Source organism: Artemia franciscana, chromosome 17 (genome assembly GCF_032884065.1).
Source record: "Artemia franciscana chromosome 17, ASM3288406v1, whole genome shotgun sequence".
NCBI lineage: Eukaryota > Metazoa > Arthropoda > Branchiopoda > Anostraca > Artemiidae > Artemia > Artemia franciscana.
This window is the reverse complement of record NC_088879.1, coordinates 1626569-1642645: the sequence shown is the minus strand read 5'-3', so window position 1 is coordinate 1642645 and position 16077 is coordinate 1626569. Positions and strand designations below refer to the sequence as shown.

The 16077-nt window shown below is 31.1% G+C and overlaps 2 protein-coding genes across 2 annotated transcripts in view; one reads left to right on the top strand and one right to left on the bottom strand.

The window, feature by feature from the left end:
- Window positions 1-16077, bottom strand: part of LOC136037674 (methionine synthase reductase-like) — a gene marked incomplete at its 3' end in the record, with an annotated part of 463030 nt that overhangs the window by 227948 nt on the left and 219005 nt on the right.
- LOC136037672 (myosin-6-like) overlaps window positions 1-16077 on the top strand; it is a 205736-nt gene that overhangs the window by 153730 nt on the left and 35929 nt on the right. The window contains exon 2 of the mRNA XM_065720409.1: window positions 2316-2542. Within this exon, the coding sequence (XP_065576481.1) occupies window positions 2453-2542 (90 nt within the window). The 5' untranslated portion in view covers window positions 2316-2452. The remainder of the gene's footprint in view (window positions 1-2315; window positions 2543-16077) is intronic.

The window sequence follows — 16077 nt, the reverse complement described above, 5'->3', positions numbered from 1 at the left end:
TGTTTCATGGATCTGCAAGAATATAAATGTGTCCCTAGTTTCATACGCGGACGATCTACTAAATCAAAGTGGGTCTATTAGGGGCCTGCAATCGAATTTCTCGATCCTGCGTGATGAATACCAAAAATTCGGCCTGGCTTTCAATACTTCTAAATCTGCAGTTCTTTTTTTTCAACGATAGTCCTTCTCAGCCTGAACACCTGCTGGGTAGCGAGTCAATTAATGTTTCATCTCACGTCGTGTATCTGGGTTTACCCATAGGCCGTAACCTTAACGAAACTCGTCTACTGCTCGTCAAACACGTCGAGAAAAAACTCCACACCACGTATGGGTCTATCGTCACCAACAGACTCCTCTTATGCCGAAAGTATCTCGCGAATATGTATAACGCTGTCGCACTGCCGCATATTATATATATCGTGCCATTTCGGAATTTATTAACTGACACCCAAAAACGCAAGCTCCGGACCCTTTTTTTAGGTTCGCGAAGTTCCTGTTGCGTTGCCCCTTGTGGACAATAAATACTTATATGATTAATAAATACAGGATTGCAGACCCCAGTATTGCTGTAAACCGGTTGATTTCTAATTTCCAGGCAAAATGGAACCGCCCCTTGCTTAAACATTTCTACAGTTCTTGATTATGTATTTTTCCATGTTGTGTTCTAAATTTCTCTCCGTTTTCCTTCTCTTTTTTTTCTTTTTCTTTTTTTTTCATTGTACTCCGTTTTGTTTCTTGTGAAAAATACGGGTAATAAATATTTTACTTACTTACTTACTTACCAGCATAAAAATTCTGAAAAACAAATTTCAAAGTTTAATTTTCTCATACAATATTTTAAGTTAGTCAATTAAAATTTGGAAAAGATAACTTATTGGTATTTATTTGACGTAATAAAGGGATTGTTCTAATTGTCTTTTTAAAATGGAAGGAATCATTTCTGGCTCTAGCTATTAAAAATAAAAGTGATTATAGGCAAAAAGCATTTTTGGCCAAGTTAAGGCCCAATAAACTTCAATAGTCAGGGACTTAAAAAATTTTTTTTTTATAATACAAGGGTCCTCTTAGCCAGAAATCTGACGCATTCAATCCATCAGCCGTGACGGGAAAATTTTAAAAGCTCTTAAGGCGACCACGATACCTTAACTTAGACCTAAGTTCGGTAATTTTCTTCTGTTTTGCAAACTATTTTCTCCGCCTTCCCCCCTGGCAGAGAAACTCAAAAATTGTCTGTCAGTTTAAAATTCCTGACCCAAATATTGCAGTAGCTAGATTAATAGCTAAACATAATAAAAAAAAGTGAATATAAATAGTATTCTGTACTATTTCAGTAGTCTCTGCCTCTTTTTTTATGTTGTTGTTGTTTGTTTGTTTTCCTTTTTTTCTCTTTATCTTTTGCCCCGTCTTGTTCAAAACTTTGTATTTTTCTATGTCTGTGTTATGACCTTATATCTTACCGTAATTTTTAAATTTGTGTCGGTAGTCTATGGTTTATTTTCGTGCTAATAATTCCTGTTTACGGATTGGCCCAGTATTTTAGATGTTTTTGTTGTGTTTTTTTGTAAGTGTTTGTCTTTGCGCTCTGTTTGTATTTCTTTTTTTTTCTTTCATTTATTGCTTCGTCTTTTGCTTTTTTTTTTGTATGACGAGTAAATTCAATAAATAATAATATAGAAAAATAGATTCATGACGTCCAAAACATTTTATGGCAACATTTTTGTTCAGACATCTTCAGCATTTTTTATTTAATCACATACTTCTATAGCACTAAAAAATAGCCTCAATCACTTAAACTTCTTGGAATTTTATATATTTTTGAGAAATAATAACTTAATGATAGTTAAGCAATAAATTTAGCTTTCAGTTATTTCGATCAATACCCTACACATGTTATATACATTCGTTTCAGCTCGATATACATTTGAGTTCAACAACTATTTTACAGATTTGTTGATTTAAAATATTGTTTCAATTGATATAATTTTAAGAGGAATCTCTAATTTTTCATTGAATTTTTGTTCAGGCATCAATTTCGTATGGTTTGAATACAATTAATACAATTAATACAATTAAACACAATTAATTCATTAACTAATTTTTTATTATATGTGATATTGTTTTATTTTGATCTTGTTGTCAAAAAACATGCTCCTGAAAGCGTGATTTTATTTTTTCATGAAAGTATGTATCTTTCAGTCCGTAAAGGGAAGGTAACTTTGTTCTTATATGGGATAACATCCTGTAGCATATTTTCTTTTAGGGTTTTGCTACTATATTTTGTGTTAATTTGGAGTAAGATAACTTTTCTTTTTCAGTTACAATGTTTTGGCTGAAGTAAAGATTGTCCAACCAAGACACATTAAGGCTCTATACAGTTTGACCTAAATTACCTAGCTATATCAAGACATATTATTTTATTGCTATTAGAACATGGAAACTAGTCGACGTGAAGATGGGGATAAATATTGATAGATTCATTGGAGATGTTGACTCAAATTTCATATGTTCAATATGTAACGACGTCCTAGAAGATCCTCTACAGGTTTGGTTTTATAAATATTAGATGGTTAGCCTATAAAGGACCTTCAGCTGGAAATAAAATCCATATGATGCTGAAAAAAACACTGAACTACAAGACAAAATTCATGCAAAATCATTGGCAGTGCAAAAGTCCTGCCTAAGTAAAAAGCGTTGTGGGCACAATGCATTATTTTCTTCATTATTTCTTTGAAGATGAACCCCTCCCAGCCCTAGAGCCCACAGGGCCAGGGTTGTAATTTATGCCCCGGAGGCATATAAAGCATAAATAGAAAGGGTGATCTTATATGTGTCCGGCTCATTGGACTAGTAGTTAGAAGTCCTAGTGCCCTTTTTAAGATTCAGAGAGATCAGCGGGTAGATTCTCCCCACCCCCACACACCTCGTATTTTTATGAAATGCAGCTGATAGAAATTTAGAGATTGCCATTTGTTGTCGTAGAAACTTCAAAAAATACTCATTTGATTGGAAATTGAAAGGACTATTTCTAGTAGTCGAAAGGCATTGGAGGACAACTAACCCTCTCCCGAGCCCACCATTTTCCCAAACACATCCAATCAAAATTTTAATATTGGCTTTTTTTCAACGTAAATTGAAAAGTCTAAAAATAATATCTTTGACAATATCCCCCCCCCCCACAACCCTCAGAGCAAGGGTTCCCAAAATGGATCCGACAGTAATTTTGAGACGGCTATTTGTTACCGTGAAAACTTCAAAAAAGGCTAATTCGACTGAAAGGTCTAGTGTTGTTTTTAATCTTCTAAAGTGATTTTAGGGCAGCTAAGCCTCTCCCACGCCCTAATTTCCCCAAACACATCCAATCAAAACTTTAAGACAGTCATTTTTTTCAAAATAATATAGCCATATATGTTTTTAGGATGACAACCCGCAGACCCTTCAGCGCAAGTGCTGTAAGCTATAGCCTGGGGGTATATAAGGTGTCATAGGAAGCACAACTGCAGTGTCTTAGTTAAGAGCAATATGGGCAAAATATATATATATTTTTTTTGTAGACCTAGGCACTTCGTACCGTACGAGCTATCGCGGAAATTTTTAAAAGGCTTCATTCGATTGGAAATTGAAAGGACTAGTGGCCTTTTTAATATTCGAAAGTGATTGGAGGGCAACTAACACCCTCCCTTGCCCATCATTATCCCAAACACGTTCAGTGAAGTTTTTTAGATATCCATTTTGTTCAATGTATTTTAAAGGACTGAAAATTTGTCTTTGAAGATGACAACACCCCAGCCCTTAGGGCAAGAGTTGCGAGCTATCTTCTGGGGTTGAAATAAATTATGTGTAGAGAGAGTGATCGTATAAACGTCAGAGGGGGCTCGTTGGATTGGTAATAAGAAGTTCTAGTGCCATTTTTTGATTCAGAATGAACGGAAGGTGGATAACTCCCCTTGCAAACCATTTATTTTCCCGATCTGCATCTGATAGAAATTTTGAGATAGCCATTTGTTGTCATAGACTCTTCGAAAAAGGCTCATTTGATTGGAAACTAAAAAGGCTATTGCTCTTTTTACTTGTCAAAAGCGATTGGAGGGCAATCAGCCCTCAACACTCACCAATTTCCAAAAAGATTTGGATTAAAATTACTAGATAGCTGTATCGTTCAGTATAGTTGAAAGGTATAGAAATTATGTTTCACAACCCCATAACTTCTTAAGACGAGAACATAACTCACAATTTACTGAAAAAAACGGGCTTTTGATTGTCAGTTTAATGCACACATACTGATGTATATTTTCCCTAAAGGTTTGACAATTTTTGATATATTAAAGTTAAAAATACTAAAACATTTTAAAATATTTATTTAAATTCAAGCCACACAATAAATAACCGAGTGAGTAAATAACTCAAAACTATTAAAAATTAACCTTTGCCGGCCTGGAAACCCCCAGGCTATCTTAAGACAAGAAAGCAATTTGCACGCTACTGAATACAAAATACGTTTAAAATGTTTTCAATTTGTTTTTATTTGTTTAAAATGTTATTATTAGATATATGATGGCGGAATTCCTCCTCCTTGCACTTAAATGACGGCACGAGTATCTGGTGCCTTAATTAAAAGTAATAAGAGATTGGAGGGCAAGCAGCACTTCTCTCAAGCCCATTCATTTTCAAAACGCATTTAGTTGAAATTTTGAAATAGTCATTTTGTTCAGAGTAGAACGGTGCAGCAGGTATGCTTTTCAAACAGTTCGTGGTAACGAAATGTAGTACGGAGCGACCCGGCTCAATAGTAAACGAAACTCTAAAAAACGGAATTTCGATGCTAAGAGATATATCAAAAGAATCGGATTTTTATGCTGATTTCAAATATATAAGTTTCATCAAGTTTAATTATTGTCATCAAAAGTTAAGAGCCTGAGAAAATTTGCCTTATTTTGGAAAATAGGGGGTAACACCCCCTAAAAGTCATAGGATCTTAACGAAAATTACACCATCGCATTCAGCGTATCAGAGAACCCTATAGAAAAAATTTCAAGGTCCAATCTACAAAAATGTGGAATGTCGTATTTTTTACCAGAAGACAAATCACGGGTGCGTGTTTATTTGTTTTTTGTTTTTTTTTTGTTTTTTTTTCCCAGGGGTCATCGTATCGACCAAGTGGTCCTAGAGTGTTGCAAGAGGGCTCATTCTAACAGAAATGAAAAGTTCTAGTGCCCTTTTTAAGTGACCAAAAAATTGGAGGGCACCTAGGCCCCCTCCCACGCTCATTTTTTCCCAAAGTCAACGGATCAAAATTTTGAGATAGCCATTTTGTTCCGCATAGTCGAAAACCATAATAACTATGTCTTTGGGGATGACTTACCCCCCACAGTCCCTGGGGGAGGGGCTGCAAGTTACAAACTTTGACCAATGTTTACATACAGTAATGGTTACTGGGAAGTTTAACGACGTTATCAGGGGGATTTTTTTGGTTTGGGTGTGGGGTTCAGGGGAGGGGGCTATATGGGAGGATCTTTCCTTGGAGGAATATTTCATGGGGGAAGAGAAATTCAATGAAAAGGGCGCAGGACTTTCTAGCATTACTATAAAAAAAAACAATGAAAATATAAACATGAAAAAGTTTTTTCAATTGAAAGTAAGGAGAAGCACTAAAACTTAAAAAGGAACAGAGATTATTACGCATATGAGTGGTTCTAAAATTACTTTAGCATAAAGAGCGAGGTATTTAGGAGGAGATAAACACTTCACTCTTTATGCTAAATTTTTTTTAAATAATTTCAACTATTTATTCTACGGCCTTTCTGATTCAGGGGTCATTCTTAAAGAATTGGGATAAAACAAGATTAGTGTGAAGAGCGAGGTATTAACGAGGGGACCAACCCCCTCATATATATAATCAAAAATATAAGAATATAAAAGTTTGTTACGTAAGTTAATTCTTAAGTTACGTATTTTTTTTTTACTAATAAAAACGTTCGTTAAAAATAAAAGATCTAGTTGCCTTTTTAAGTAACCGATAAATTGGAGGGCAACAAGACCTCCTTCCCCACCCCTTATTTCTCAAAATCGTCTGATCAAAACTAAGAGAAAGCCATTTAGCCAAAAAAAGAATTAATATACAAATTTCATTTTAATAATTTATGTACGGAGAGCCAAAATCAGTCATGCATTAATTAAAAAACTTTCAGAAATTAAATAAAAAACACAAGTTTTTTTAAATGAAAGTAAGGAGCGACATTAAAACTTAAAACGAACAGAAATTATTCCGTATATGAAAGGGGCTTTTCCTCCTTGACACCCCGCTCCTTGCGCTAAAGTTTGATTCTTTCTCGCAACTCTACTTTTTAAAACAATAAAAAACTTTAGCGTAGAGAGCGGGGCGTCGAGGAGGAAAAGCCCCTTTCATATACGGAGTAATTTCTGTTCGTTTTAAGTTTTAATGTCGCTCCTTACTTTCATTTAAAAAAACTTGTTTTTTTTATTTAATCAAAGTCCAAAGACAGTTGTTTGACTTTTTATGACTTTAGCGTTGTTTGACTTTAGCGTAAGGAGCGGGGTGTCAAGGAGGAAAAGCCCCTTTCATATACGGAGTAATTTCTGTTCGTTTTAAGTTTTAATGTCGCTCCTTACTTTCATTTAAAAAAACTTGTTTTTTTATTTAATTACAGATATTAGGCATGTCAACAATCCCAAATGTACGATTTGCCCATTATGCTTTAAAACTAAATGTTACTTTAAAATAAATCAAAAGACGTTGTGTTTATGGTTGCCAATAAGACATCTCAGCAATATAACGAGAACGACGGAGGGCATTAAGTTGAAACACTTATGTCAAACACTACTACTACTTCTGAGACAAAATACGTTTGAAATGTTTTCACCTTTCCTACTTTCACAAATGAAAAATTGTCAAAACTTTAAGGAAGAAATGCCAGTATTTAAATTAAACTGACAATCCACAGTCATTTGTTTGTTTTTTGTTTTCAGTAAAGCGCAAATTGTGTTCTGGTCTTGATAAGGCAACAGAGTTATCAGCCCTACTCATATTAATTTTTGCTCGTTTGAGTTTCATAAGACTTTAAGGAAGAAATGTCAGTATATGTTAATTAAACTGGCAATCCACTGTCATTTGTTTGTGTGTTTTTTCCGTAAAACGCAAATTGTTTTCTGAGGTTGAAAAGGCATAGGGGTTATCAGCCCTACTCAAGTTAATTTTGTTTGCTTCGAGTCTGACTCGGAAATTTGTAGTAACTTGTTTTCGTTTTGTGTTTTATTTAGTTATTGATAATTATTTGAGGTAGTTTTGCACTTTGGAAGATTATTTGACTTTATTTCTGCTCATTCATGGCTTAATGGAGCTCTTCACTCTTCTTTGAAAAACTTGTCTTGTGGGAAAATCTTTTTACATTAATCATGCTAAATATCAATTCAAATTATGCCAAGTGTAAAGTATTTATTTTTTCTTTCTTAATTACCCGTTATTTATCATTTTGTATTTATATCTGAATCATATATTATTCTGTATATATAGTAGATTAGCTAATATTTATAATGATAGTCCAGTTTTAACTTATAAATTTTCAAAAACTATTGGTTAAATTATTTTTAATTATAATTTAATACTTAAAAGATTAGATAGTGATATAAATTAGAAACCGGTTTGTAATTGTAAGCAACTTGGCCCATTTGTAAATCCTAAAGTTTTCTGTTTTCTAGGAAAACAGTTTTCCTTTTCTCCTTCTGTCTCTCTTTTTTTTTATGTGTTTGTGTTGTTGCATTGGTGATTTTTCTTTTCGTGATATTATTCCAGGTTGGATCCAGTGCTGGTGGAGAAAATGTTTTAGTTTTCTCCCCGACAGACCTTTACCCTGGTCCAGGTTTTTAACCTGATATTGTTAATTATTGGTGAGATGGCACTTATGCAAATTTCATGCTCTTTCATACTTTTTTTTTTATGAATTTATTGACCTATTGACCTTGGCAGGTTTTTTGGACTTTTATTGTTGGATTTTGATTCGGATGTTGGTTTGTTTTGGATTTATTCTCAATAACTTTTAATGCAACAAAACACAAATATTAGCCTCGGAACTCGGAACGATTTTTTGAAAGTTAGTAAGTGTAAGAGTCATTGTTTTCTTTGCTAAGACCATTTTATCCCACGGACTTTTGTTAAGACTACATTGTATGATAAAAATGTTGCATGCAAGTTACGTGGTAATGTTAATTGTTGAACAACCAGTGTAATTTACCTATTAGAATGTAACGAATGCTGCCTACAATATGTGGGGGAAACAACTAATAATATATATAAAAGATTTTCTGGACACAAGACAACAGTTAATAATGAAAAAACTAATAACTATCTAGTTCGACATTGTAATAATGGTAAATGTTTCTTATCAGATATAACTGTCACGATTTTAGAAAATTTAGAGTTAGAAAATTTAAATAAAGAAGAGAAAAATAATAGACTACGTAAACAAGAGGATTTCTGGATCCATACTCTTGGTACAGCTTATCCTTTTGGGCTTAATGATCGTGTAGAAAAATATGATGACATATCTCAGGTTGTTGTTAAATGTTTTGATAGTTTTACGGACCATCCTTCTTTTACTTGTCCTACTAAACGTAAAAAACGATCGAGAGGACATACGAAAAAAATAGAAAAAATGAATTAGATCTACATATGCTTTCTATAGATCTATGCCAGCGACTTGAATCTAGGGGTATGATTTCTGTAATAAAATGTCTAAATAGTTTATCCAAGAGGAATTTAATCAAACTTTTCTGGATTCTTAAGAATACTACAGCTCTTGAATATAAATTTAAAGTAATATGTGATACAATTTGCATTCTAACTAAAACGAAATTTATTTCAAAAAAGAAAAAGTTTGATAAGATTGGTAATAAGGATAACAGATTATATTTACCTCTTAATTTTACTTGTGAGCAGATTGAAGATATTAATTTACCAGAAATTTGAAATCAGCGGCATGTGAAACAGGCCCTTCCTTGTCATTTGAATTATAATGATAGTCCAGTTTTAACTAATAAATTTTCAAAAACTATTGGGCAAACTATTTTTAATTATAATTTAATACTTAAGAGATTAGATGGTGATATAAATTGGAAACCGGTTTGTAATTGTAAGCAACTTGGCCCATTTGTAAATCCTACTTATAAACATGTTATAACAGGGGACTTGTCAAAAATAAAGCAAGATGATCTTCAAATTATAATGAATAAAGGGGCTAATTTCCGTCTTTCTCATCATCTGAAACCACCGAGTGTTCTTGATGGCTTGGGAAATGATTTTGATTTATTTATTGATAAGTGGTGTAAGAAAGAGAATAAAAGTAAAGAGAGTTTTCAAAGTTGGAAGAATTTAATTATTAGTAGAATAAGAAATAAAATATATTCTAATTTAAAAAATAGTAACACTAAATCATTATTTTATAATGCGAAGATTAAACAAGCAATTGCTAATCTAAAGAATCAATTTGTAATTGTGCCAGTGGATAAAGCTAATAATAATTTCGCCATAATTTGTTAGAAGCTGTATTGTGATATCTTAAAAAGGGATTTATGCACAACTAATGTTTACGAAAAGGTAAATTGAGAGGATGAGAATTTTATTGAAAAGGCTGAAGAAATACTTTTTAAAAATGTTAATATCAAAATAAATGACAATGATAAAAAGTTCCCTTTCCTATATTGGACTGTAAAATTTCATAAGAATCCTCCTAAACCACGGTTTATTGCTGGAGCAACTAAATGTCCAACCCGCATTGCTGCTACTGACCTCTCTTTAATTTTAAAGGAAATTGTAAATAAACTTAAAACCTATTGTTCTGGTAGTAAAAAGTTTTCAAATTTTAATTCATATTGGAGTGTTAATAATTCACTGCAGGTGACAGAGTCTTTAACAATGGTTTCAGCTAAAAGAATTGAGTCTTTCGATTTTGCGACAATGTATACTAATTTATCACTTAATGTAGTGTTAGATAATTTAAAAAAAGTTATCAAGAAATCTTTCCTCTTATCTAGTAAAAGGTTCTTAAAAATGGATACTTATAATGAAAAAGCTATATGGACAAATTGCTTTAATACCAGAGTTAACGTGAGATGTTACAGTGTGGATATGATTTTTGAGTTATTAGAATTTGTTTCATACAACACTTATATAAGATTTGGTGGTGATTTGTACAAACAAATCGTGGGAATTCCCATGGGGGGGAATGCCAGCCTATATATAGCTGAATTTTTTTTAAGTCAACTAGAATATGAATATATGATGGATAAGAATAATCCAAATAATTTAAAACATGTTTTGTCAAATAATAAAAGATATTTAGATACTATTTTGGTCTTAAATTGTAAGGATTTCATTGATATTTCTAAAAATATGTATCCATCAGAGCCTACGCTTGAACCTAGTCATGGCGTTGGTCATGAAAATCATTTCTTAGATTTAAATGTTAATATTTGTGATAATAATAAATTAAGTTTTAAAATGTATAATAAAACGGATGATTTTGATTTTGAAGTGATTAGTTTCCCATTCCCTGAAAGTAATATACAATCAAATATCACATATTCTGCGTTTTTCTCACAGTTACTTCGTTATGCAAGGATTTGTAGTAATTATATTGATTTTAAAAATAGATGTAAAATCTTAAGCCAAAAATTGATATCAAGAGGATTTTCTGCAAATAAATTAACTTGGCAATTTTAAAAATTTAGTTTTCATCATAACGAACTTTTAAATAAATATCAAAAGAATTATCTGGAAATACTTAAAGAAATTTTCAACTAATTTCGGAGGTTCGACTAATGATGATGCAGTGCCAATTATTTTGAATTGTGTTTCTAATAGAGTTGGTTTTTTTTTAAAATAGCCACATGGTAAACATGAATTCTATAATTGTTTAGTTCATTAAATTTTTTTTTTTGCAATGTGTTAATATTTGTGATTTGGTGAATTTTATTATATTTAGTTTACCTATTGTTGCTAAAAACCGGGATATATTAACAGGATAAGCTTGTTTTGGTGTTACTTGGTTGTTTTACATTTGCTGTTTTTTTTTTCATAGGCATGTATTTTTGGGGTGATACCTGACACAGGGATGCCATGGATATTCTGTGGTAGCCACAACACTTGGCTGGGTAGAGAATTTAAAGTGGCGAAACCCTATAGGCCAGTGTATTCTCCTGATGAGCCCTTGTGTTGGGTTGTTGCCACTGAATTATTTGTCTTTATTATTTTTTCTATTGTTTGGTAAATGACGACTTATACTTATTGACGACATGACTGCCTGTCCATTGATTATTCTGTATGGTTGATTGTGTTTGGCTATGCTGTTTGACCTATGTGATTGTATGGATGAGTAGGGTTAAGGCCTCATTCAGGTGCTGGTCTATATTAATCACTAATTTAGGAAAACAGTTTTCCTTTTCTCCTTCTGTCTCTCTTTTTTTTGTGTGTTTGTGTTGTTGCATAGGTGATTTTTCTTTTCGTGATATTATTCCAGGTTGGATCCAGTGCTGGTGGAGAAAATGTTTTAGTTTTCTCCCCGACAGACCTTTACCCTGGTCCAGGTTTTTAACCTGATATTGTTAATTATTGGTGAGATGGCACTTATGCAAATTTCATGCTCTTTCATACTTTTTTTCTTATGAATTTATTTACCTATTGACCTTGGAAGGTTTTTTGGACTTTTATTGTTGGATTTTGATTCGGATGTTGGTTTGTTTTGGATTTATTTTCAATAACTTTTAATGCAACAAAACACAAATATTAGCCTGGGAACTCGGAACGATTTTTTGAAAGTTAGTAAGTGTAAGAGTCGTTGTTTTCTTTGCTAAGACCATTTTATCCCACGGACTTTTGTTAAGAGTACATTGTATGATAAAAATGTTGCATGCAAGTTACGTGGTAATGTTAATTGTTGAACAACCAGTGTAATTTACCTATTAGAATGTAACGAATGCTGCCTACAATATGTGGGGGAAACAACTAATAATATATATAAAAGATTTTCTGGACACAAGACAACAGTTAATAATGAAAAAACTAATAACTATCTAGTTCATCATTGTAATAATGGTAAATGTTCCATATCAGATATAACTGTCACGATTTTAGAAAATTTAGAGTTAGAAAATTTAAATAAAGAAGAGAAAAATAATAGACTACGTAAACAAGAGGATTTCTGGATCCATACTCTTGGTACAGCTTATCCTTTTGGGGTTAATGATCGTGTAGCAAAATATGATGACATATCTCAGGTTGTTGTTAAATGTTTTGATGGTTTTACGGACCATCCTTCTTATACTTGTCCTACTAAACGTAAAAAACGATCGAGAGGACATACGAAAAAATAGAAAAAATGAATTAGATCTACATATGCTTTCTATAGATCTATGCCAGCGACTTGAATCTAGGGGTATGATTTCTGTAATAAAATGTCTAAATAGTTTATCCAAGAGGAATTTAATCAAACTTTTCTGGATTTTTAAGAATAATACAGCTCTTGAATATAAATTTAAAGTAATATGTGATACAATTTGCATTCTAACTAAAACGAAATTTATTTCAAAAAAGAAAAAGTTTGATAAGATTGGTAATAAGGATAACAGATTATATTTACCTCTTAATTTTACTTGTAAGCAGATTGAAGATAATAATTTACCAGAAATTTGAAATCAGGGGCATGTGAAACAGGCCCTTTCTTGTCATTTGAATTATAATGATAGTCCAGTTTTAACTAATAAATTTTCAAAAACTATTGGGCAAACTATTTTTAATTATAATTTAATACTTAAGAGATTAGATGGTGATATAAATTGGAAACCGGTTTGTAATTGTAAGCAACTTGGCCCATTTGTAAATCCTACTTATAAACATGTTATAACAGGGGACTTGTCAATAATAAAGCAAGATGATCTTCAAATTATAATGAATAAAGGGGCTAATTTCCGTCTTTCTCATATTCTGAAACCATCGAGTGTTCTTGATGGCTTGGAAAATGATTTTGATTTATTAATTGATAAGAGGTGTAAGAAAGAGAATAAAAGTAAAGAGAGTTTTCAAAGTTGGAAGAATTTAATTATTAGTAGAATAAGAAATAAAATATATTCTAATTTAAAAAATAGTAACACTAAATCATTATTTTATAATGCGAAGATTAAACAAGCAATTGCTAATCTACAGAAAAAATTTGTAATTGTGCCAGTGGATAAAGCTAATATTAATTTTGCCATAATTTGTCAGAAGCTTTATTGTGATATCTTAAAAAGGGAGTTACGCACAACTAATGTTTACGAAAATTTTTAAAAATTTTAGTATTAAAATAAATGACAATGATAAAAAGTTCCCTTTCCTATATTGGACTGTAAAATTTCATAAGAATTCCCCTAAACCACGGTTTATTGCTGGAACAGCTAAATATCCAACCCGCATTGCTGCTACTGACCTCTCTTTAATTTTAAAGGAAATTGTACATAAACTTAAAACCTATTGTTCTGGTATTAAAAATTTTTCGAATTTTAATCCATATTGGAGTGTTAATAATTCACTGCAGGGGATAGAGTCTTTAACAATGGTTTCAGCTAAAAGAATTGAGTCTTTCGATTTTGCGACAATGTACACTAATTTATCACTTAATGTAGTGTTAGATAATTTAAAAACTGTTGTCAAGAAATCTTTCCTCTTATCTAGTAAAAAGTTCTTAAAAATAGACACTTATAATAGAAAAGCTATATGGACAAATTGCTTTAATACCACAGTTAACTTGAAATGTTACAGCTTGGATATGATTTTTGAGTTATTAAAATTTGTTTTATACAATACTTATATAAGATTTGGTGGTGATTTGTACAAGCAAATCGTGGGAATTCCCATGGGGGGGGGGGGGAATGCCAGCCCATTTATAGCTGACTTGTTTGTAAATCAACTAGAATATAAATATATGATGGATAAGGATAATTCAAATAATTTAAAACATGTTTTGTCAAATAATAAAAGATATTTAGATGATATTTTGGTCTTAAATTGTAAGAATTTCATTAATATTTCTAAATATATATATCCATCTAAGCTTACTCTTGAACCTAGTCATGGCGCTTGTCATGAACATCATTTCTTAGATTTAAATGTTAATATTTGTGATAATAATGAATTAAGTTTTAAAATGTATAATAAAACGAAGTGATTAGTTTCCCATTCTCTGAAAGAAATATACACTCAAATATCACATATTCTGCGTTTTTCTCACAGTTACTTCGTTATGCAAGGATTTGTAGTAATTATTGTGATTTTAAAAATAGATGTAAAATCTTAAGCCAAAAATTGATATCAAGAGGTTTTTCTGCAAATAAATTAACTTGGCAATTTAAAAAATTTAGTTTTCATTATAACAAACTTTTAAATAAATATCAAAAGAATTATCTGGAAATACTTATAGAAATTTTCAAATAATTTCGGAGGTTTGACAAACTATGATGCAGTGCAATTTATTTTGAATTGTGTTTCTAATAGAGCAGATTTTTTTAAAAAATAGCCACATGGTAAAGATGAATTCTATAATTGTTTAGTTCAGTAAATTATTTTTTTTTGCAATGTGTTAAAATTTGTGATTTGGTGAATTTTATCATATTTAGTTTACCTATTGTTGCTAAAAAGAGGGATATATTAACAGGATAAGCTTGTTTTGGTGTTACTTGGTTGTTTTACATTTGCTGTATTTTTTTCATAGGCATATATTTTGGGTGTGATACCTGACACGGGGATGCCATGGATATTCTGTGGTAGCCACAACACTTGGCTGGGTAGATAATTTAAAGTGGCGAAACCCTATAGGCCAGTGTATTCTCCTGATGAGCCCTTGTGTTGGGTTGTTGCCTCTGAATTATTTGTCTTTATTATTTTTTCTATTGTATGGTAAATGACGACGTATACTTATTGACGACATGACTGCCTGTCCATGGATTATTCTTTATGGTTGATTGTGTTTGGCTCTGCTGTTTGACCTTTGTGATTGTATGGATGAGTAGGGTTAAGGCCTCATTAAAGTGCTGGTCTATATTAATCACTAATTTAGGAAAACAGTCTTCCTTTTCTCCTTCTGTCTCTCTTTTTTTTTATGTGTTTGTGTTGTTGCATTGGTGATTTCTCTCTTCATAATATATATATATATATATATATATATATATATATATATATATATATATATATATATATATATATATATATATATATATATATATATATATATATATATATATATATATATATATATATATATATATATATATATATATATATATATATATATATATATATATATATATATATATATATATATATATATATATATATATATATATATATATATATATATATATATATATATATATATATATATATCTTCAGCGCAATACGAGAACAAGAGAAAAAATATGTGTACATAAATAAACTTACATTTTTTTTTTTTTTTTTATGTGTTTATGCTGTTGCATTGGTGATTTATCTTTTCATGATATATATATATATATATATATATATATATATATATATATATATATATATATATATATATATATATATATATATATATATATATATATATATATATATATATATATATATGTATAGAGTTGGGAACAAATTTCTAAGCACAAGGACCGTTGTTTTAGAATGAAAACTTTTGAAGCACTTAAAACTCGAGCGTAACAAGTGAGGGATTGAGAAGGGGTAGATTCGATAATATGTGGCTTATTCTTTGTTTCACTTTGAGTTTTGATTTTAATAAACAAATACAAAGTACAAACAATAGGGAAAATCTTTTCAAGAATGTGGAAATCAGTTCTGTGAATTTTTCGGCCCTATATCCAAGGGCCGTTTTCAGCGCAATACGAGAAGAAGAGAAAAAATATGTATACATAAATAAACTTACATTAAATTGTGAGGATTAAAACTAAATAATGTTTTTCAAACGTTTTAAAAAAGACAATTTAAAAATAACACTTTTTAAAATGTGGCATAATACAGATTTTTGTATAGGCTGATCTGAAAACCGA